The sequence below is a fragment of the Leucoraja erinacea genome, chromosome 9 (genome assembly GCF_028641065.1).
Source record: "Leucoraja erinacea ecotype New England chromosome 9, Leri_hhj_1, whole genome shotgun sequence".
Classification (NCBI taxonomy): domain Eukaryota; kingdom Metazoa; phylum Chordata; class Chondrichthyes; order Rajiformes; family Rajidae; genus Leucoraja; species Leucoraja erinaceus.
Window position 1 is genome coordinate 10,093,123 of NC_073385.1, and position 24,279 is coordinate 10,117,401.

The following is a 24,279-nucleotide window of genomic DNA, read 5'->3' on the forward strand; positions in this document are numbered from 1 at the left end:
ATGTACAAACTCCCTAGAGATGGCACCCATAGTCATGGTTGAACCTGGTTCTCTGCCGCTGTTAGGCAGCAACTCTACCGCTGCGCCACCGTGCCCCCCCCACCCACCGTGTTCTCTGCTAGTATCTCACTACCTTTACAGGTACTATCGCAAAGTTTAAGAAACATTTAGACAGGAACAGTACATGGATAGGACAGGTTGAGAGGGATATGGGCCCAACACAGGCAGGGGGGACCAGTGGAGTTGGGGCATGTTGGGCGGTGTGGGCAAGTTGGGCCGAAGGGTCTGTTTCCACACTGTATGACTATGACTCAGGGCCAGTCACATGGGCCAACAATGTGTTCTCATTATTCCCCTCCCAGTTGATAAATGTCATACCCCAGCAAGTATTTCACCAGAGGGTTGGTGAAAAATGTTCCAAAAAGGAGCAAATGTGGAATTCGAGGCCTTAAAATACAAGCTGCCCTCAAGTGAAATTGTTAAATTTACTGATATTTCTCAATCAACCATTTCTTCCAAACCGCCAAAGTTGGGTAACCAGTTCCACAGTTCGCAACAATGCAACCCTCTTAAGATCACACCATCGCAAGCCAACAATCGGTCTATTGGAACCGCCCTGCCTGATGTCATCCTTTGCCTGTCCTGCTTTGCCCTGCTTTTTTCTTGCTTTCCCTTCCTGCACCTCTGCATTCAGACTGAAGAAGGGCCCTGACCCAAAACTTCACCTATCCATTTTCTCCAGATATGCTGCCTGACCAGCAGAGATGTTCAAGATGCTATTCCTGCATTTTTTGTCATTCCTTCCCAACTGTTTCATCCAATGCTAGATCTCAGCCAGTAACCACAACCCAGCAGTATGAATATTGATTTCTCTAACTTCAAGTTACCCTCTCTCTCCATCCCTCCCCCACCCAAGTCTTACCAGCTTCAAAGTCGTCATTGACTCTCATTGTCTCTACTCATTCTCACCTAGCCCACAGCTAACAATGGCCTGCTTCCAGAGGAGGTAGTTGAGGCTGGGATTAAACAAACGCTTAAGAAACACTTAGACAGGTACATGGATAGAACGGGTCTGGAGGGATATGGACCAAACGCGGGCAGGTGGGACTAGTGTAGCTGGTGACATGTTGGCCGGTGTGGGCAAGTTGGCCTGAAGGGCCTGTTTCCGCTCTGTAGCACTCCATGACTCTGTGACTGTTTGATATTTTATTGCTTTCATAGAAACATAGAAAATAGGTGCAGGAGGAGGCCATTTAGCCCTTTGAGCCCCCACCGCCATTCATTGTGATAATGGCTGATCATCCACAATCAGTAACCCGTGCCTGCCTTCTCCCCATATCACTTTATTCCGGTAGACCCTACAGCTGTATCTAGCTCTCTTTTAAATTCATCCAGTGAATTGGCCTCTACTGCATTCTGCGGCAGAGAATTCCATAAATTCACCCCTCTCTGGGTGAAAAAGTTTTTTCTCATCTCAGTTTTAAATGGCCTCCCCTTAATTCTTAGACTGTGGCCCCTGGTTCTGGACTCCCCCAACATTGGGAACATTTTTCCTGCACCTAGCTTGTCCAGTCCTTTTATAATTTTATATGTTTCTATAAGATTCCCTCTCATCCTTCTAAATTCCAGTGAATACAAGCCCAGTCTTTCCAACCTTTCCTCATATGACAGTCCCACCATCCCAGGGATTAACTTCGTGAACCTACGCTGCACTGCCTCAATAACAAGGATGTCCTTCCTCAAATTAGGAGATCAAAACTGCACATAATACTCCAGATGTGGATTCACCAGGGCCCTGTACAACTGCAGAAGGACACTCTTTACTCCTATACTCAAATCCTCTTGTTATGAAGGCCAACATGCCATTAGCTTTCTTCATTGTTTGCTGTACCTGCATGTTTACTTTCAGTGACTGGTGTACAAGGACACCCAGGTCTCGTTGCACCTCCCTTTTTCCTAATCGGACACCACTGAGATAATAATCTGCTTCCTTGTTCTTGCCGCCAAAGTGGATAACCTCACATTTTTAACTACATTATACTGCATCTGCCATCTATCTTCCCACTCACTTAACCTGTCCAGGTCACCCTGCAACCTTCTAGCATGCTCTTCACAGTTCACACTGCCACCCAGCTTTCTATCATCTGCAAATTTGCTAGTGTTACTTTTAATCCCATCATCTAAATCATTAATATGTATTGTAAATAGTTACGGCCCCAGCACCGAGCCTTGCGGCACTCCACTCGCCACTGCCTTCCATTCTGACCGGGACCCTTTTATTCATACTCTTTGGTTCCTGTCTGCCAACCAATTCTCTAACCATGTCAATACCCTACCCCCAATACCATGTGCTCTAATCTTTCCCACTAATCTCCTGTGTGGGACCTTATCAAAGGATTTCTGAAAGTCCAGATACACTACATCCACTGACTCTCCTTCATCCATTTTACTTGTCACGTCCTCAAAAAATTCCAGAAGATTAGTCAAGCAGGATTTCCCTTTCATAAATCCATGTTGACTTGGACTAATCCTTTTATTGCTATCCAATTGCTCCGTTATTACTTGACTCCAGCATCTTCCCCACCACTGATGCCTGGCTAACTGGTCTATAATTCTCCGTTTTCTCTCTCGCTCCTTTCTTGAAAAGTGGGATAATATTAGCTGCCGTCCAATCCACAGGAACTGATCCTGAATCTATAGAACATTGGAAAATGATCACCAATGCATCCACAATTTCTAAAGCCACCTCCTGGGATGCAGACCATCAGACCCTAGAGATTTATCAGCCTTCAGCCCCATCAGTCCACTCAATACTATTTCTCGCCTAATGCAAATTTCTTTCAGTTGCTCTGTCTCCCTAGATCCTCTGTCCTCTAGTACATCTGGGAGATTGTTTGTTTCTTCCTTATTGAAGACAGAACCAAAGTACATGTTCAACTCTTCTGCCATTTCCTTGTTCCCCATAATAATTTCACCTGTTTCTGTCTTCAAGGGACCCACATTCATCTTTACTAATATTTTTCTCTTAACATACCTAAAGAGGTTTTTACTATCCTTCTTTATATTCTTGGCGAGCTTACCTTCGTACTTCATCTTTTCACCCAGTATTGCCCCACTGGTGTCCTTTGAAAGTTCCCCAATCCTCTGGCTTCCCACTACTCTTTGATATGTTATACACCTTTTCTTTTAGTTTTAGTCCATCGTTAACTTCCGTTGTCAGCCACGGTTGCCTCTTACTCCCCTTAGAATCTTTCTTCCTCTTTCCCCGGGGGCGTAACCTTTGGTCAGGGAGCTGCACTGCAATTCTTGAAACATGACGGCCCAGCATAGAGAAGAGGATACTCCGAAAAAGAGGTTAGGGTGAATTCCAGGCATTCTCAGAGTTATTTTCATCTTTGTAAATGGTACGGTTGTCCCTGTCAACAGCCGTGACAACATTAGCCCTGACATTGCCCAACCCTAAATGCCTTTGAACTGTGGCTTGTTGTGTAGGTGAGTAGGAAGCATGTCATTGTAGGGTCATAGTCAGGCAGCTCGGAAACAGACCCTTCAGCCCATCTCGTCAATGCCGACCAAGATGCCCCATCTACTCCAGTCCCACCTGCCTACGCTTCGCCCACACTCCTCTACATATCCAAGTACCTGTCCAAATGTCTTTTAAATGTTGTAATAATACCTGCCTCAACTATATAATCAGCAACCTCTATGTAAAACAAAGTTGCCCCTCAGGTTCCTCTTAAATCTTTTCCCTCTCACCTTAAACCTGTCTTCTGGCTCTTGATTCCCTGGGTACTCTGAGTAAAAAAAAATCTGTGCATTCACCCTATCTACACCTCTCATGATCATATACACCTGATCATCCCTCAGCCTCCTGCGCTCCAAATAAATAATCTCCTAGCCTGCTCAACCTCTCCCTGTAGCTCAGGCCCCCTCCGGCAACATCCTCATAAATCTTCACTGCATTCTTCCCAGCTTAACGACATCCTCTCTGTAGCAGGATGACTAACATTGAACACAATATTTTTTACATGCGGCATCACTAATAAGCAAATCTGTTGTCCACACCTGCTCTGGCAGTTGATTCAGAGTTCGAGGAAGTGTCCTGACCCAAAGCATTATCAATCCATGTTTTCAGACTCTGAAGAAGGGTTCCGACCTGAAATGTCGCCTATCCACGTTCTCCAGAGATGCTGCCTGACCTGCTGAGTTACTATTTGGATGCTCATAATAAGTGGTGGGAGAAGGTTATATTGACTTTGGTTGGAATGCAGACTTTCTGTTGAGAATCACCAGATGGACCAACATGAGAGGAAGAGGGAGACACAGTGCTGGAGTACCTCAGCGCACCAGGCAGCATCTCTGGAGAAAAGGAATAGGTGACAATTCGGGTTGAGACCCTGCTTCAGACTCTTCTTCAAGAGGTGCATGCTGTGGCCTCTAACAGGCAAATTCTGGATACAACTGCATGAACAAATACTTGACACAACACACACTAGATGGATCTGAAATTGTTGGCTCCAAGATGTGGACGTTTGAGATAAAATAAACACATGGCAAGGGGGCAAGGAATACAACATGCAGGATTGAGAGAGCAGCTGTTACGAGAAACGGGATTTAAAGCAGGGAAACATGTTTAGTTCAGGCGAGAGATTCAGCGCGGAAACAGGCCCTTCGGCCCACCGGGTCCCCACCGACCAGCGATTCCCGCACGTTAACACTATCCCCATTAACACTAGGGACAAGTTACACTTATACCAAGTATACAAACCCAAGACAATTAATCTACAAACCTGCACGTCTTTGGAATGTGGGAGGAAACTGAAGATTTTGGAGAAAACCCATGCAGGTCATGGGGAGAACGTGCAAACTCCGAACAGACAGAACCCGTAGTCGGAATCGAACCCGTGTCTCTGGCACTAGAAGCGCTGTAAGACAGCAACTCTACCACTGTGCCACCGCGCTGCCCTGTGTGTTCTGCTCCATACTCCACCATCTGCAGTCTCTTGTGTCTCCAAACAGGGGCTAAATTCTATCAGAGTTGTCGACGGCCAGAGTTGATGAGCTGGATAGCGGACGGAAACAATCTGTGCATGCGGGGAAACACTCGTAAACTAGAGTGACCGCTTAACGTATGGAAAGATCATCTAGGTAGAAGGGAAAATGTCCACCTTAAAGGAAAGGAAGAAACCTTTCCTTGTCCAAATGAATGGAACGCCGCCATCTTTCCTTCTAAGTTAGTCTCAGTGATTCGCACACCTCGCTCGGAAAGGGCAATAATTTGCCCAAAGTAGTTGACAGGATCTCAGCAACATCAGCAGGGTTCCTGGTTGGAGTTTCTCCATGGAGAAAGGTGAGAACAGTAACGTGGAGTTAACAGAGAAACATCTGAAGTGAATCTACTCTGTAGTCTGAAGAAGGGTCTCAACCCGAAACATCACCTACTCCTTTTCTCCAGGGATGCTGCCTGACCTGCTGAGTTGCTGCAGCATTTTGTGTCGGTCTTAGCTGAAGTGCTATGTGTTTAGTTCCAACTAGAGTAGGCATCCGTCACGTATCAGGTGGTCTCCACAGAGGGTCTACAACCAGATGCGTCAAACCCATGGTCTTGATTGAAGCAGGAAGCTTTACTTTAAAGTTTAGAGATACAGTGTGGAAACCGTCCCTTTGGCCCACTGAGTCCACTCCGACCAGCGATCACCCCGTACACTAGCACTATCCGACACACTAGGGCCAATTTACAATTTTACCAAAGCCAATTAACCTACAAACCTGTATGTCATTGGAGGAAACCGGAGCACTCGGAGAAAACCCTTGCGGTTACAGGGAGAACGTGCAAACTCCACACAGGCAGCACGGGTAGTCAGGATCAAACCCAACTTTGGCACTAGAAGGCAGCAGTTTCACCATTGCGCCACTGTGCCGCTCATAGATTTATGCATTTACTGGGCGGGTTCGGCAGAGCAAGGCGTGTGGATAACATTTGAGATTTTCTGTTCTTTAGATATCGATGAGTGCGAAACGGGTAACAACACATGTACGGAAGAACAGATCTGCATCAATATCCCAGGGACGTACAAATGTCTGGACCCGGTGCAATGCCAGGATCCTTACATACAACTGAATGAAAAGTAAGACCTCTGGTGGACAAAAGCATGGAAAAGTAGTGTGTCAGCTGAAATTGAACACTAACCCGTGAAAAAACAGGAAGGTTGAATATGATGCTTTCTGGTGTTTCTTGCGTGTTATATAATGACTTTGAATGGTTTATTTCCAACAGCCAGACATAGCATTCTCTACCCAGCGCATCATGGAATTAGAACATAGAACAGTAGAGCAGAGGAAGAAGCCCTTTGGCCCACAGTATCTGTATCAAACACAATGCCAAGACCAACTCGTATCTGCCTACACATAATCCATATCCCTCCATTCCCTGCACATCCATGGCAGCGTGCACCAGGCTCTCACCACTCGCTGTGTTAAAAAAAAGGTTTCCTTTAAAGTTTCTTTCACCTTAAAGCTTAAAAGACTGTCCCTTGTTTACACTGTCAGCTGTCTTTCTTTCCAGATATTAAATTATTTAAATTTGAACACAGGATGGAAACGTCACTGGTCCTTTCACCAACCAGAGAGCACCTTCTACCACATTGGAGACGCTCAGAATATCTTTAATCAGATTTTACTGGATTTTATCTTGCACTAAACATTATTCCCGTTCTCCTGCATCTGTTTCTGTGGATGGCTCAATTGTAATCATGCATAGTCTTTCCGCTGACTGGCGAGCTAGCACGCAACAAAGAAGCTTTTCACACTACCTTGCTATGCGTGACCATAAACTAAACTAAAGCCAACATCTATTATCCATCCTTAATTGTCAGGGGTTATGGGGAGAAGGCAGGAAAATGAGAGGGAATGATAGATCAGCCATGATTGAATGGTGGAGTAGACTTGATGGGCCAACTGGCTTAATTCTGCTCCAATCACGTATGAACTTAATTGCCCTTTAGAATTTGGTGGGAAGCTTTTTGGATCTCTGAAATCTGTCTGGTGAATGAACTTGCTCACATTGGAGTTACTGTTGGAATGGGAGTTCCACGATTCTGTCCCAACAAAGGAACTTTGATATTCCTTCAAGTCATTCACAGAGTGGGGATTGGAACTTGCAAGGAGGGGATATTTCCATGTGCTGGTTAACTATTAGGAAAATGCAGATATTCTTAGTGACTCAAATAAACGTAGACATCTAGTGATCCTTTAATGAGGGATGGTCTTGTAGAGGTGTCTAAAATCATGAGGAATAGATCGGGTCGATGGACAGAGTCTCTTGGCCAGAGTCTCTTGGCCAGAGTAGGGGAATTGAGGACCAGAGGATGTAGGTTTAAGGGAAGGGGGAAATATTTAATCAGAATTTGAGGGGTAACCTTTTCACACAAAGGGTGATGGGTGTATGGAACAGGCTGCCTGAGGAGGTAGTTGAGGCTGGGACTATTGCAATTTTTAAGAATCAGTTAGACTGGTACATTGATAGGACAGGTTTGGTGAGATATGGGCCAAACGCAGGCAGGTGGGACTGGTGTAGCTTGGGCGTGTTGGCTGGTGTGGGCAAGTTGGGCTGAAGGGCACACTGTTTCCACACTGTATCACTCTATGACTGTATGAATTCATTGTGAAACCCAGTAACGATTGTCTTCCCTCCACATTGCAGTCGCTGCATGTGCCATGCAGATAATCCTGGTTGTTCAGATCAGCCGTTCACCATCCTTTACAAATACATGGATATTGTGTCAAGCAGGAGTGTACCCTCAGACATCTTCCAGATGCAGGCCACTGCTCGGTACCCTGGAGCCTACTACATCTTCCAGATCAAGTCTGGGAATGAAGGCAGAGAGTTCTACATGAGGGTAAGGTCTTGGATCCTACAGCTGCACTGAGGAATGATATAGAAAATAGGGGCGGTGGCACCGCGGTGGAGTTGCTGCCTTACTGCGCCAGGGACCCCAGGTTCGATCCTGACTGCGGGTGCTGTCTGTAGGGAGATTGCATGTTCTCCACGTGACCTTGTGGGTTTTCTCCAGGAGCTCCAGTTTCCTCCCACGCTCCAGAGACGTGCAAGTTTGTAGGCGAAATGGCTTCTGTAAATTGTAAATTGTCCCTAGTGTGTGGGATCGTGCTAGTGTACGGGGTGATCGCTGGTTGGCACGGACTCGGTGGAATGAAGGGCTTTCTTCTTGCAGCTTTTCAAAGGCAGTTTATGTGACTCCCTAGTGTGCCTGATTGACAGCTGCCTTTCACTATCCCCTCCCCTCTTTGACCTCCTGATCATCAGCATTCACGGACCTATCATTTCTCTGTGTTTCTGAAGCCAAGGGTAATATCTTCAGCCTTTTCAAAAGCAACAAGAATCCACTCTCGAAGATCGACGCAAAAGCTGGAGTAACTCAACGGGTCAGGCAGCATCTCTGGAGAGAAGGAAGTGGTGGCGTTTCGGGCCGAGGCCCTTCTTCAGATCTCTGAACCCCAAAACGTTACCTATGACTTTTCTCCAGAGATGCTGCCTGACCTGCTGAATTACTCCAGCTTTTTGTGTCTCTCTTCGGTTTAAACCAGTGTCTGCTGGTTTAAGAAGCATAAGCACAAGACCCTGCACAAGAATATATCCCCCACCAGTTTAACAACCATTTAAACTTCATCCAGAAGGATTTTACTGTTCCCTGGGTGCGCATACACCTTGCACGTTCCCAACTAATGATACCAGCCTTCTAGCATGGCCCGGGGGTGTCTCAGAATCCGTCTCATTTACTGGTCACTCCTGTGGGGCAACCAATCATGGAGAGGAAATACCTACAGCTTTTTAGTTTCAATTTGTTTCAAAATCTTATAAGGGAGCTGGGAGAAAAAGATGTTTAAGAAAGAACTGCAGATGTTGGAAAAATGAAAGGTATATATATGTGCTGGAGAAACACAGCAGGTGAAGCAGCATCTATGGAGAAAAGGATGGTTCATTAGGTTCTGTTGGATATGTCGCAGATATACAGCCAATAAAATTTGGTGACCCTACTTTCAAACTTATGAATAGTTATCAATTTATTCTGATTCCAGCACGGACCCGGTGGGCCGAAGGGCCTGTTTTAATCTCACAGTTTTAGCCCCCACACAGTTTTAGCCTCATCTCCTCCTCTACTCTCTGCTTCCATTTAAACTTCATCCAGATGGATTTTACTGCTTCCTGGGTCAGCTGGTATAATTTAATTTCTGTGCAATGTTAGAGAGTTTATTGATATTGTGATTAAATTTGTTTTCTTTGCCTTTCTTCGCAGCAAACCGGGCCAGTCAGTGCCACTGTGGTGATGACCCGTCCAATTCAAGGACCTCGAGATGTCGTGTTGGATCTGGAAATGGTCACCGTCAACACCGTCATCAACTTTCGAGGGGGCTCGGTGATCAGACTGACAATCTATATATCTGAGTACACGTTTTAAAGCCCTGAGGTTTCCCAGGGCCAAGTGGCTCTCCAAATGATGTCCGTTTTGTGAGTGAATGTTTCTCTGATGTTGCTAAGGCAGAAAGGTGCTTTCGATAATATATTGCAACTGTGTAGATTCTTAATTCTGTCTGCTTTTTTTTTCCAGCTGGGTCAGAGCTATTGTAAAACTGCCCATGAATAGAGATGCAAGGCCTTCATGCTGCGATATATACAGGAAGGCATTGTGATGTTCCTAGCCCTTGTTAGTCCATCAATGAGAATAACAGCGTGTGAAAGGCAAAGGAGAATCAATTGTCAAGGGCGATTTTTTAAATATATATATTGGAGTTTCGTGATATAGCTGGCACTGCTAAGGCCACATTTTTTTCTGTCCATCACTCGTTAACAAGATGGTTAGTTTGTCCTCTCTGCAATTGCTGTGGTCCTGATGTATTCAAGAGAGAGTTAGATATAGCTCTTGGGGCTAACAGAATCAGGGGATATGGGGAGAAAGCAGGAATGGGGTACTGATTTTGGATGATCAGCCATGATCATATTGAATGGCGGTGCAGGCTCGAAGGGCCGAATGGCCTACTCCTGCACCTATTTTCTCTGTTTCTATGTTTCTACGAAAGTTAAAAAAACAACCTTGATGGGATTAGTTAGGTAATTCCAGGGATTTGACCTAGAAGCAATGAAAGAACGGAGATACCAACACAGTGGCAGAATACAATGACAAGGCTAGGGTGTGCTTTTAAAGGTTTTAGTCCAAGGCTTTGGACTGCGAAGAACAGAAAGATAAATTCCTCTCATTTGTGAGATTATCCGTGTCGACATAACACTGCAATCTCCCCACTCCCATCTCCATGCTCAATCCTTGGATGCATTCTCAAATTGAAGGGTTGGCTTGATAAATTGTGGACTTTGTTTTATTCAGTTTAATTCCATTTGGAGATACAGCATGGAAACATGTTCTACGGTCTACCGAGTCCACGCCGACCAGCAATGATCCCAGACGCGAGTTCTATTCTCCACATTAGGGACCATTTACAGAAGCCAATTAACCTACAAAACCTGCACGTCTTTGGAGGATACCGGAGCACCCGGAGATAACCTACGTGTTCTAAGGGAGAGAAGGAAAATGTAAAGTCCATCACCAGTGCTCCAAAACCTGAAGCTTTGGTGGAGGTTTAGTTTAGTTTAGAGATACAGTGAGGGAACTAGGTCCATCGGCCCACCAAGTCTGCGACAACCAACAACCAACCAACATGCTAGTTCTATCCTGCACATCAGGGACAATTTACAGAAGACAATTAACCTACAAACCCGCATGTTTTTGGAATGTGGGAACTAACTGGAGCACCAGGAGAAAACTGAGGCAGTCACGGGGAGAATGTACAAACTCCGTACAGACAGCACCCGTAGTCAGGATCGAACCCAGGTCTCTGGCGCTGTGAGGCAGCAACTCTACTGCTGCGCTTTCGTGTCGCCAATATGCTCATAGAAAAATTGTCGTTTTTTAAGCTTGCCGGTATAATGTACCATACTCAGATCATTGGGAGCATTTTAACAAGGCTCACCCATTATTAAAGATGCTGTAGCTTGAAGAAATCCGTGCACAATGCTATGGGAGAACTTTATCATCTTGTTATTCTAATCTGCATTAGGTTGACTGAAGGAACAGTAGAAGCAGACCTGATGGCTTAAAAAAAAATTAAATAGAAAATATTTTTTGCATTGAGGGGAATAGCAAATGCAAGTAGCTGGTTTACTCCTTCAGATACCCAGAGCAGATACAATGTGTCTTTATTGTATGGCATGAGGGATATACAGAAACATACAGAATAGTGAAAGGCTTGAATAGAGTGGATGTGGAGAGGATGTTTCCACTAGTGGGAGAGTCTAGGACTAGAGGTCATAGAATATTCTTTTAGGAGAGAGGTGAGGGGAAATTTCTTCGGTCAGAGGGTGGTGAATCTGTGAAATGCTTTGCCACAGAAGGCTGTGGAGGCCGTCAGTGAACATTTTTAAGGCAGAAAGAGATAGATTCTTGATTAGTACGGGTGTCAGAGGTAATGGGGAGAAGGCAGGAGAATCGGGTGAAGAGGGAGAGATAGATCAGCCATGATTGAATGGCGGAGAAGACTTGATGGGCCGAATGGCCTAATTCTACCCCCATCACTTATGACCTTGTGAGGTTAGGGAGGGAGAACCAATGTCCACTAATATCTGTTACTAATATATGTTTGGCCTGCGATTAAAAATTCAGAAATCGGATAATTGCATGTAATAAATGTCAAATGCAATGGTGTTATTCGTAATATGATAACAGGCCTCTGATGCTACTCCATACACCGTGACACCTCTACCGCCTTATTTGCTTGACTTTAAGCCCACACCCATTGCTTTCCTGCATCTTTATTTTCATTTTTTTTAACCACATTAATCACAGAAACCTGGTGCCACCCTTTAAAAGTCTCGGATACACTGAGAAACTGGATCATGTGTTCGGTGACTCATAGAAAGCTCAATGACTAAATATATTATTTTACCACCATTATTTCATGCTGCCTCGGGCATTAACAAGTGGCCTAGATCCTGGAATAACTCAAAGACTGAAGTCATTGAAGCTAGATAGGTTAAACTAACTGAATAATTACCCCCTCCACGCCCTTAGAGAATTTAATTTCACCCAACTAACAATGTATTCTTAATGTCCTAAATGTGTCAATTTCCTTTAGTTCTCCCTCTCATCTGATACCTTTTACAAGTTGGTTTTGAAATTGTGAAGCAGCAACACTAACAATAGCTTGCAGTAATGAACCACCTCTAAAGTAATGAAATGTTCTAAGACATTTAACAGCATTGTTGAGAAGTGACATATTTGGCAGCGATATCAGGGCTGGCGAACAAAGGCTCGGACAAAGGGATAGATTTATCAGAACCTCTAAAAACCCGCTGAGTAGAGACGAATAGTTGGAGGATGTGATTTCCAGAGCTTTTGGTGCTGAAAACATGGTTTCCACTGATCGGCTTTCTTAAATCAGCATTACGCATGAGTTCTTAGAAGGTTTATGGGTGTGTGAGATTCAATTCAATGATACCTTCAATTATAGTTTCTCGTCGCATGCACCTAGTGATTGTTCAATTTTTTTATTGCATACAATCCGGTAAGATCGTACAGCAGACCTCCCCTAGGCAGTGCACAAAGATGTTTCTGGTGCCGACAAAGCTTCAAACGTTCTTACATTCTGGCAGCAGCGAACCAGACAGTAGAAAACGAGGAGATTGGTATAGGGGATGCATGGATAGTGATAGGGAGCAAGACTATTGACGTCACAGAGTGCTGGAGTAATGTCAAGCAGCATCTCTGGAGAACATGAATAGGCAACATTTCGGGTTGAGATCCTTCTTCAGAGGTGCTGTCAGAGCTGCAAGCACAATGTCGTTTAGAGATACAGTATGGAAACAGGACCTTCGGCCCACCGGATCCTCACCGATCATCAATCACCTATTCACACCGGTTGTATGTTTTCCCACTTTCCCATCCACTCCCTACACACTAGGGGCAATTTACAGAGGGCAAATGACCTAGAAAACCCGCCCGTCTTTGGGATGTGGGAGGGAACCAGAGAACCTGGATGAAACTCACGGGTTCACAGGGAGAACCTGCGAACTCCACACAGACAGCCAAAGTCAGGATCAAACCTGGGTCTCTGGTGCTCTACCAACTGCACCACTGTGCCATCCTGTGCCTGAGACCTGGAGCAAGAAAATTAAAGGCAATTGGAGTTTTGAAGTTATGGAGTTTTGCCCAGGTTTACATGTAGCATAATAAAGGCAGAGCATTTTAATAATCGTAACCAGAGCTAATAAGGTCATGGATAAGTGCTTCCAGTAGGATTCGAGCCAAGGCAATGATAGGGTTGGGCAATGTTTCGGGGACACAAGTGAACTTATAATGATGTCCAAGTTAGCATCAGACAGTTTTCTGATTTGGGACTGAATGGCCAGGGAGTTGAATGAGTGACAGGGTCCAAAGGGAATGGCTTCACACTTCACTGTATTTATTTGTAGTGGACTTGCCATTCAGTATCAGCTACACAGGGTGGCAAATCTGAGACAGAACCAAGAAGGGTGCTGGAGAAGTGTCATCAATGGACACATGAAACCTCAATATTATGCCTTTGAATGACATCAGTAAATATTGGTGGGCATGTGAGATGCTGAAGAGTGGATCCCTGCTGGTAATCTGAATCTAATGACAAAGGAGCTTTGTGGAGGATTCCATGGTTGCAATTGGGTAAAGATCAAACTAGAACCGAATAGTCCCACCTGACTTTGGAAGAAGGAGTGCTTCAACTCTGCTGAAGACTGCAGATGGGACAAAAAGATCCGGGAGGATAGCTTACCACTGCCAAGGTTGCAATGAATGATATTCATTACAGGTCCACCACCGATTTTCCAGTAACCGGCGCCGGCAGATCCGTTCCCATTGCCGACATCTGCAGCCAGCTTTGCGGACCGGTATCTCGGTCGGCCCCCCCTAAGACAGTGACCTCCGTTGGTCCGGCAAAACGGATAATCCAGAAAGGCTCTGGAACCAAGAGGACCTGTACTTTGATGAGCTGTTTCACAATGTTGTGATGTGGCCAGTTCCTTTGATCTCTCCCTCCTTTAAAAACGACAGAATATTGGCCAGGATATAATAAGGTGCATTAGTAATAAAAAATATACCTGAAATGTTGAATTTGTAAAGTTCAGAATGTGATTTTTAATTCATAAAACTGTTTATATTATAAAACTGTGTGTGAATCTGTCTTTCTTTAATGATGGTATACGTGTAAGATATGTGGCCATAAAGTTTGTAAACCTCTCCCAGCCACTTGTCAATGTTTTTCTTCATTACTCAGTCAGAAAAACAACTTCCTCTAATCCCCTGCTTCATCCACGCTCCTTTTTGAAGCAGGAATCCCTACTAGTAAAATTAATTTAAAATATCTTGCTATTGACTTAGACTTTTAGACTGTAGAGATACATCGCAGAAGCAGGCCTTTGGCCCACCGAGTCTGTGCCGACCAGCGATCACTCCGTACACTTAGCACTATCCTAAGCACTAGGGAACTTATTTATTTATTTATTTATGTAAGAGATTCAAGAGATTCAAGATTCAATTCAATTTAATTGTCATTTGGACCCCTTGAGGTCCAAACGAAATGCCGTTTCTGCAGCCATACATTACAAACAAATAGACCCAAGACACAACATAATTTACATAAACATCCATCACATCGCTGTGATGGAAGGCCAAAAAAACTTATCTCTCCACTGCACTCCCCCCCCCCCCCCCGATGTCAGAGTCAAAGTCAAAGCCCCCGGCTGGCAATGGCGATTTTCCCGCGGCCATTAAAGCCACGCCGGGTGGTGCAAGGTCGCACACTGGGTCTTGATGTTAGAGCCCCCGACGTGCGCTCGCAGAGTCCCGTGGCCATTCCAAGCCGCGCGGGGCAGTGATGTCAGGCCCCGCTCCAGGAGCTCTTCGACCCCGCAACTCGGGCGGGAGAAGTCTTGTATTAGTTATTTATTTCGGACAGAATAAAAGAATAAAAAGCAAATGTGAAACAGCATACAAAAAACAAAAACACAAATATTTATAAAATGTCATAAACAATATCTATAAATAAATGAAAACATATGTGTCCGGATAATTTACAATTTTACCCAAACCGTTTACCTTACAAACCTGTACATCTTTGGAGTGTGGGAGGAAACCGGTGTAAACCCACGTGGCGACGGGGTAGAACGTACAAACTCCGTACTGAAAAGCACCCGTAGTCAGGATCGAACCCGGATCTCTGACGCTGTAACTCTACCGCTCCGCCACCGTGCCGCCGCTAATTCTCTGATAGTATCTCGCTACCTTTGCATGTCCCATGGCAACATTTAAGAATCATTTAGACCGGTACATGGATGATATTTGAGTGTGCTCCCAAATAGCAAATCAATTTTGCCTATCAGCACACAGATCTCAATGATAAATTGAAATGAAGACTATCAAACTGCGTTGAAAGGTTATGTGTTACCTATGAGAGGTGAGTACAAATCCAAGCATTGAATCAGGTGAAACTCTCGACCGAAGGGATGTTCGATGAGTTTAATCAGGCTAACAAAAGAAAACGGGCTAATTCACAAGCTGAAAAGATGAAGGTAGGATATTTGGCTGATCTTTTTATTCTGTTGAGGGACTAATATTGACAAAGACATCAGGAAGAACTCCTCTGCTCTTTGAAGTGCACCGTATGGTTTTGAGATGGTGGTTTGGCACCTTGTCTGAAGGCAGAGTACTCCTCCCTTTTGATAAGCATGAAACCAAATGACTTGGACTAGCAGGGTTGGAAATTCCTTCACCAAAATGGTGTGCTGTTAAGCTCGGCTCATTCCAGAGTACAGCAATGTTATTGAGAAACAAAATTAATGAAAACCCTTAGTTGGAATGAAGCACTGATTCTGTTTCTCTTCCCACAGATTCAGCCTGAGCTGCTGAATATCTCCAGCATTTTCTGTTTTTACTTTAACCCTGCAATGATTAATGTTGAGGACTCTCTGATACTTTATCTCCTTAGATCGAGCCTTGCTTTCTTTCTTTCTTTGGCCTACCACGTAATTAAATTTCCTTATGTATTAAAATGTTTATAATAATTTTCAGTAGAACTTTTGCAATGGCCTTCAAATATACCAGATTACTCCTCCTATGGTATGCTAATTTTTATTCCAACATGAAATGAGAAACCACCTAATTTTGTGTTTGGCAGCAATTGCTCTGTAGAACACATGGAAGGCAACGTGCAAGGAAATTTACAGGAACTTACCTGAATAAGCTGCATTAAAAATCAGTCTGACACAATCCATTAGAGGAAGTGGCACACAGCAATGTACCTGTACTGGAAACCACTGAGAAGGAAACTTGTCAAGAGTCACGCAGCAGCACAACAGAATTTGTAAACATAGTACGCTGTGAACAATATAATACATGAGAAAAACGCCACACTGAAGGGTGTTTATATATGCAGTACATGTTCTTTGAATGGCTTTTTCTTGCCTTATGTTCTCTGATGTTCATTTCCACCGTAAAAGACCAATTAAGGATTCATTAATTGGTCACCAACGCAAACCACAACCATCTGAAGAAGGGTCTTGACCTGAAAAGTCACCCATTCCTTCTGTCCAGGGATGCTGCCTGTCCCGCTGAGTTACTCCAGTGTTTCGTGTCTATCTTCGGTTTAAACCAGCATCTGCAGTTCCTTCCTCCACAACCCAAAATAGGCAGGCTGAAAAGTGGCTCTTACTTTCATTTGAATATTTAGGCCTCTTCATTACACGGCAGGGGAAACTGAAGATCTGTATGCAAACATTACAACGCCTTATTGCTAATTGATACTTTATGATGTTCCCCATTAGGCAAAGAGGTGGGTGGGAGATTGCAACCTTCACGTGGTCCGCCAAGAAGAAGGAGGAGAAGGAGAAGGAGGAGAAGGAGAAGGAGAAGGAGAAGGAGAAGGAGAAGGAGAAGAAGGAGAAAGAGGAGAAGGAGAAGGAGAAGGAGAAGAAGAAGGAGAAGGAGAAGGAGAAGGAGGAGAAGAAGAAGAAGAACGGAAAGTGGTGAAGAATATTAACTTTCCCTTAACAACGCAGGCCTGATCTACATGACTTAGGAAGCATAGGTAGAATTTATTGCTCCTCCCTTCAGTCTTTTAGTCTATACGGAGTATTGAGAGGTCATTGGAAACTCTGCCTTCACTAGTAGACACACACAAATTGGAGGAACAGCACCTCATATTTCGCTTGGGCAGCTTACAACCCAGCGGTATGAATGTCGATAAGCAAGGAAAAAGGCCTTTCTGCCCACCTGGTCCGTGACCATCAGCAAGTACCTATTCACATTAATCTTACACTAAAGGGGCGGCATGGTGGCGCAGCGATAGAGGTGCTGCTTTACAGGACCAGAGACCTGGGTGCAATCCTGACTGTACCAAGTTTGCACGTTCACCCCGTGGGTTTTCTCCGGGTGCTCTGGTTTCGTCCCACATTCCAAAGATGTGCAGGTTGGTAGGTTGATTGGCTTCTGTAAAATTGCCTCTAGTATGTTGGATTCAAAACTGGGATAACATAGAAGTAGTATACAGGTGATCGTGGGTCGGTGCAGACCCAGTGGACCAAACAATCTGTTTACACGCTGTATTTTGAAACTAAACTACGCTAGACTAAACTAAACTAATCCTACACTATTCCCATTTTTTTCCGTCCACGGTCCCCTTAACTCTCTCCAGATTCTATCAGCCAGCACATCTTTGGAATGAAGCAAGAAATTAGAGCACACAGGGAAATGATGTTCAAACTCCACACAGTAAGGTCAGGATTGAACCTGGGATTCCAGTGCTGTAGACCACACTGCTGCCTGTAAACATCCACAACTGTACGATTTTATGAAATAAGACTTGTAACCTCTTGTCTCATGCTGACTTGTTGCTTCTCTCTGGATGCAGGCCTGTTTCCCAATCATTTGCCATTTCTCTGCCGCACTCTTACATGGAACATAGAAAAGGGCGGCATGGTGGTGCAGTGGTAGAGTTGCTTATAACCATATAACCATATAACCATATAACAATTACAGCACGGAAACAGGCCATCTCGGCCCTACAAGTCCGTGCCGAACAAATTTTTTTTCCCCTTAGTCCCACCTGCCTGCACTCATACCATAACCCTCCATTCCCTTCTCATCCATATGCCTCTCCAATTTATTTTTAAATGATACCAATGAACCTGCCTCCACCACTTCCACTGGAAGCTCATTCCACACCGCTACCACTCTCTGAGTAAAGAAGTTCCCCCCCATATTACCCCTAAACTTCTGTCCCTTAATTCTGAAGTCATGTCCTGCTTCCTTAAGGGCCTTGTCCCACTTAGGCGATTATTTTAGGCGACTACAGGCGACTAGGCTGTCGCTACATGGTCGCTGGGGTGACGCCTGTATGGTCGTGAGTAGTCTCCTCAGTTGCCCAAAGAGTCGTAGTGTCTTCCTGGTCGCCGCTGGATTTTCAACAAGCTGAAAAATCTTCGGAGACAGTCGGTGACAGTTGGTTTGATGCCAATGAGCGTAGCTTGACTTCTCCTGACGTAGGTGCTGTCGTAGTTGTCGCCAGGTTAACGTTGGTTGTTGCTAGGTAACGTAGGTTGTCACTGGTGCTGACTTTGTTTTTTTTTGTTGTTAAAGTAATGATTCTATTTCAAATTTTATGTTGATGGAGGGTCCAGTCGTCTGTTTCTCGGCAACAACCTGCTACAACTATGACAGTCGCTGGCAGTAGCCTAAAAATAGCCTAAGTGGGATAGGCCCTTTACAGTGCCAGAGACCCGAGTTTGATCCTGACTACGGGTACTGTCCGTACGGAGTTTGTACATTCTCCCTGTGACCCCGGGTGATCAAGTTTCCTCCCACGCTCCAAAAACAAACAGGTTTGTAGGTTAATTTACTTTGGTAAAGATTGTAAATTATCCCTCATGTGTAGGACAGTGCTAACGTACGGGGTGATCGCTGGTCAGCACAGGTTCGGTGGGCCAATGGGCCTGTTTTCATGCAGTATCTCTAAACTAAACTAAAGTACAATACTGGAACAGGCCCCTTCCCACAATGTCTGTGTTGAACATGCTGCCAAGTTAGACTAGTCTCATCTGCCTGCAAATGATTCATATCCTTTATATATTCCGTCTAATTCTCTTGCCTGATCTCTATCAATATCCCAAGCAAAGTGCCATCATACGGAATGTTCTCAGAAGTTCTCCTCACTGCCTGCCGTTTCCCAGGCAACAACTAAGTTCAAGGTTTCAAGGGTTTCAAGGTCAGTTTATTGTACCAGTTAAGGTACAGTGAAATTTGAGTTACCATACAGCCATACTAAGTGAAAAGCAACAAGGCACACAACCATATAAAAGTTAACACATCCACCACAGTGGATTCCACATTCCTCACTGTGATGGAAAACAGTAAAGTTCAATCTTCTTCCTCCTTGCTCCCCCTTTGGAAAAGTTGGAAACCCCCTTAAAGCTGGATGTAATTGTGTGAGGAACACTTCCTCTAAACAAGATTGTAACTCAAAATACCGCTGATGCTGAAAATCTGAACTAAAAACAACATTCTGGAAGCACTCAGCAGGCCGGGCAGCATCCGTGGAGAGACAAACAGAGGCATAGAGTCAGAGAAATATCCAGCACGGAAACAAGTGCTTCGGACCCAACTTGTCTAGTTGATGTTTCAGGTCAAAGTTTCTTCATCAGCACTTTTTACATATGTGTTTCCAGCATCTTTTATTTATCTTTTTTTTCAACAAGGAAATCCACGTAAAGGTGATCTCCCTTGTCTGGGTTTCCTTGTTGAGAAAGTAAGAACTGGTTCTTGACTTTTCAGGCAGGTATGCGATTCCCTTTCATTCAAATCAAATCGACCTCCATTGTCAGTCAAGCAGTTGATGTACTGGTTATTCTACTGACCAGTCTGACTTAATTTAATATAACAGGCAGCCAAAATTTAATGGACTGGTTATACTGCATAACACAGACCAGTTCTTGAATTGGAATGAAAATTCCCGTCTTTAGTTGTTTTACCAGTCCATTATGATTCCGGGAAGGATTGTGGAGCTTTTCACTTATTGGAAGAATTTGGATGCCACCCAAAACCAATTTCATTACTCAACAGACTGAACCTGATGATTGTTTGTTGTACCGTCCAATTAAGTCAGCTGATGATGGAGATGCTCTCCAAAAAGATCTCGAAACATTCCAGTTGAGTGGTCACAACAATGGGGCATGCAGTTCAACCCTTCCAAATGTGAAACTATGCGTGTCACCAGAAAGAGGAATCCAGGCGAAACATCTTACAATATACTTGGTGCCACCCTTGGAGAATCCAAACAAACCAAGTATCTTGGCATCAAATTGCAGAATGATCTGCGTTGGAATGGCCAGACTCATCATGCAACGGTGAAAGCAACAGGTGTCCTAAACTTTCTGAGGCGCAACTTTTATCATTGTTCAACTTCTGTCAAGGAGAAGCTATACTTCACCCTCGTTAGACCTCATTTGGACTACGCAGTTGCAGCATGGGACCCATACACAAATAAAAACATTTCTTCCATCGAACGTGTCCAAAGACAGGCAGCTCGATTTGTTACTAACACCTATGAGAGAGAAGTGAGTGTAACCAAACTTCTGAATTCTCTGGGGTGGAACCCTCTCCAAGACAGACGTGAAGCTCACCGTTTGACCTGTTTTTACAAAATGTTAAATGGTCAGCTCGACATAGACTACAAGACCTACACCAAACCCAAACCAATTAGGAGCAGACGAGGGCATTCGATCCGATTAGTGATCCCAGCTACAAAGACAGATGTGTACAGCAATTCGTTCTTCCCCCGCACAATTAAAGCATGGAATAATCTCCACCCAACTATAATTACCCAACCAGATGCAACTAAATTTAAAGTAGCTCTTTCTTCCCAATAACCCTTTCTGGCTTAAGCCCTCCCTTCACCACCTCCGGTTTAAATTCAATTTGGAATATTTTGGAGGACCAAGGAACCAAGAACCTACCAATACTCAACTAAATGTGCAACATCATGGCTGCCAGGGTGCTACAGAGGTTAGCACAGCTGCCTCACAATTGCTACAGCCCAGGTGCAATTCTGGCCTTGGGTGCTGGCTGTGTGGAGTTTGCATGACTTCACTGTAATCCCCATGGTTTTTCTTTGAGTGTCTTCGTTTCCAACCACAACCCCAGAGATGTTCTCATATGATTACATTGGCAACTCTTAGTGTAGGTTAATGGCAGGAAGAATTAAAAGGGAACAGAGACACAAAAAGCTGGAGGAACTCAGCGGGACAGGCAGCATCTCTGGAGAGAAGGAATGGGTGACATTTCGGGTTGACCCATTCCTTCTCTCCAGAGATGCTGCCAGTCCCGCTGAGTTACTCCAGCTTTTTGTGTCTATCTTTGGTTTAAACCAGCATCTGCAGTTCCTTCTTACACATAATTAAAAGGGAGTTGGTGTACATGCATGAGGGAAAATTGGCTGGTGGACATGTTGGCCGATGTGGGTGAGTTGGGCCAATGGTCCTGTTTCCACACTGTATGACTCTATGACTCTATCAGACGGAATCATAGAGATACAACTAGACCCTTCGGCCCACTTAGTCCAAGTCAAACACCAGTTCTACAGAGGTTTTATCATTGGCACATGTTTGGCATGCCAGTTGTCAACCATTCCATGGTATAAAGAACATAGACAAGCACAGTACAAGCTCACAATGTCGAACATGGTGCCAGATTAGACTGATCTCATCTGTCTGTACACGATCCATATCCCTCTATTCTCTACGCTTCCATGTGCCTATCTAAAAGTCTCTTAAAAGTCACTATCGTAGTTGTTTCCACCATCACCCCTGGCAATGCGTTCCAGGCCCTTACTACTCTCTGTGTAAAAAATGTCCCCAACGCATCTCCAGTGAACTTTCCCCTTTGCACCTTATAGCTATGCCCACTGGTGTTGGACATTTCCATCTCAGGAAAAAGGTTCTGACTGTTTATCCTGTCTATGCCTCTCATCATTTTATATACTTCTCTCAAGCCTCTCCTCAATCTCTGACATTTTGGAGAAAACAATCCAAGTCTGACCAACCATCACCTGTAGCTGAAACCCTAATGCTAATCCAGGCAGTATTCTGGTAAACCTCTTCTGCACCCGCTCCAGAATCTCCAGATCATTCCTGTAATGGGACGACCAGAACTGCACGCAATACACAAACTGCAACAACCAAAGTCCTATAGAGTTGCATCATGACTTCATTAATTTGATGTCAACTTGAGCACTCTCTAAGGGCCTGGATGCTCTCTCAGCGCTGTCTTGATGCCTGAAGGTACCCAAAATTGCTGGAGAAACTCAGCGGGTGCAGTAGCATCTATGGAGCGAAGGAAAAAGGCGATGTTTCGGGCCGAAACCCTTCTTCAGACTGGTCTTGATGCCTGTTCAGGTCCTCCCACTGCACTGCCCCAGTGTTGCCATGGGTGCTCCATTAGTGCTGTCCTTATGTTGCTCTAAGTGCTGCCCAATGTCAGATATTCTCTCCGGAGATGCTGCCTGTCTCACTGAGTTACCCCAGCATTTTGTGCCTATCTTCGGTTTAAACTAGCATCTGCAGTTCCTTCCTACACACTCCAATGTCAGCCCATTTGCCTCCTCGGTGTGACCAAATTTGACCCAAATGCTCCTTCAGTGTCACCCCAATATTGTAGTGGAGGTGCCATTTACTGGAGAAGGCTGTACAGTGCAGTGCTGGATAAAAGACTATTACTGTATCAGTTTAATGATAAAACTTTGGTGCAAGCAAACTTTGATGTACCCTCCCCTCCCCTTCCCCCTCCCCTCCCCCAACCCCCTCTTCCCCCCCCCCCCCCCCTCCCCCCCCCCCCCTCCCCCCCCCCCCCCCCTCCCCCTCCCCCCCCCCCCCCCTGCCCCCCCCCCTGTCCCCCCCCCCCCCCCCCCCCCCCCCCCCCCCCCTCTCCCCCCCCCCCCTCCCACTCCCCCCCCTCCACCCCCCCTCCTCCCCCCCCACCCCCCCCCCCTCCCCCTCCCCCCCTCCCCCCCTCCCTCCCCCTCCCCCCCCCCCCCTCCCTCTCCCTCCCCCATCCCCCTCCCACCCTATCCCTCTCCCTTCCCCCTCCTCCTCCTCTCCCCCCCTCCCATCCCCTCCCCCTCCCTCCCCTCCCCCCCCCCCTCCCCGCTCCCCCTCCCTCTTTCTCTCCCTCTCTTTTATTCAACCCCTCACTTTGCTGTCACTAGCACCAAAGAAAATGTAAAAATAGTACAGTCATCATAAGATACATTTGCACATACAAATTCCACACACATTATGCGTTTGTATGCTTCCAAATTGCAAGATCTATTTATAGATTTCCAGTATGTTAAAATAAAATGCATAAGGGAACCCAGTTGAACCACATGCCATTAGTGCAACAAGGCATCAGCTTCCAGAAATTCACATAAACTTGCATTGCGACATCAGCTTCTGATTTGAATGCTGTTGCACGGCATTCTTATAAATAAATCTATAGGAGTTTACAACGCCTCTTCATTAAATAGAACCTAGAACAGTACAGTAAAGGGACAGGCCCTCCAGCCCACGGTGTCTGTGCTGTAGAATAGATGAGGCCAAGTTTAGTTTAGCATGTGAGGGCCCTCCAGTTTGATAAACAACCTTCCATGATGACCACCTTAATATTGCTCTCTCTCGCTTTAAGCCTGTACATTCTTGTTTTACATTCCCCCTACCCTGGGGGAAAAGACTGTAACCATTCACCTCATGATTTTATTAACTTCAGTAAGGTCACTCTTTACCGGAGGACTGGGAGAAATTCAGAGACCAGCAGAGGAGGACAAAGGGCTTAATTAGGAAAGGAAAAATAGATTATGAAAGAAAACTGGCAGGGAACATAAAAACTGACTGCAAAATTTGTTATAGATATGTGAAAAGAAAGAGATTAGTTAAAACAAATGTAGGTCCCTTGCAGTCAGAAACAGGTGAGTTGATCATGGGGAACAAGGATATGGCGGACCAATTGAATAACTACTTTGGTTCCATCTTCACTAAGGAAGACATAAATAATCTGCCGGAAATAGCAGGGGACCGCGGGTCAAAGGAGTTGGAGGAATTGAGTGAAATTCAGGTTAGCCGGGAAGTGGTGTTGGGTAAATTGAATGGATTAAAGGCCG

The 24,279-nt window shown here is 45.0% G+C and overlaps 1 protein-coding gene across 1 annotated transcript in view; it reads left to right on the forward strand.

Annotated features, from left to right (window-relative positions):
* The window catches only part of fbln5 (fibulin 5), a 77,099-nt gene extending 62,758 nt beyond the window's left edge, over positions 1-14,341 (forward strand). Inside the window, exons 9-11 of the mRNA XM_055640113.1 lie at positions 6,002-6,128; positions 7,703-7,898; positions 9,315-14,341. Of these exons, the coding sequence (XP_055496088.1) occupies positions 6,002-6,128; positions 7,703-7,898; positions 9,315-9,476 (485 nt within the window). The 3' untranslated portion in view covers positions 9,477-14,341. The remainder of the gene's footprint in view (positions 1-6,001; positions 6,129-7,702; positions 7,899-9,314) is intronic.
* The last annotated feature ends 9,938 nt before the right edge of the window (positions 14,342-24,279 follow it).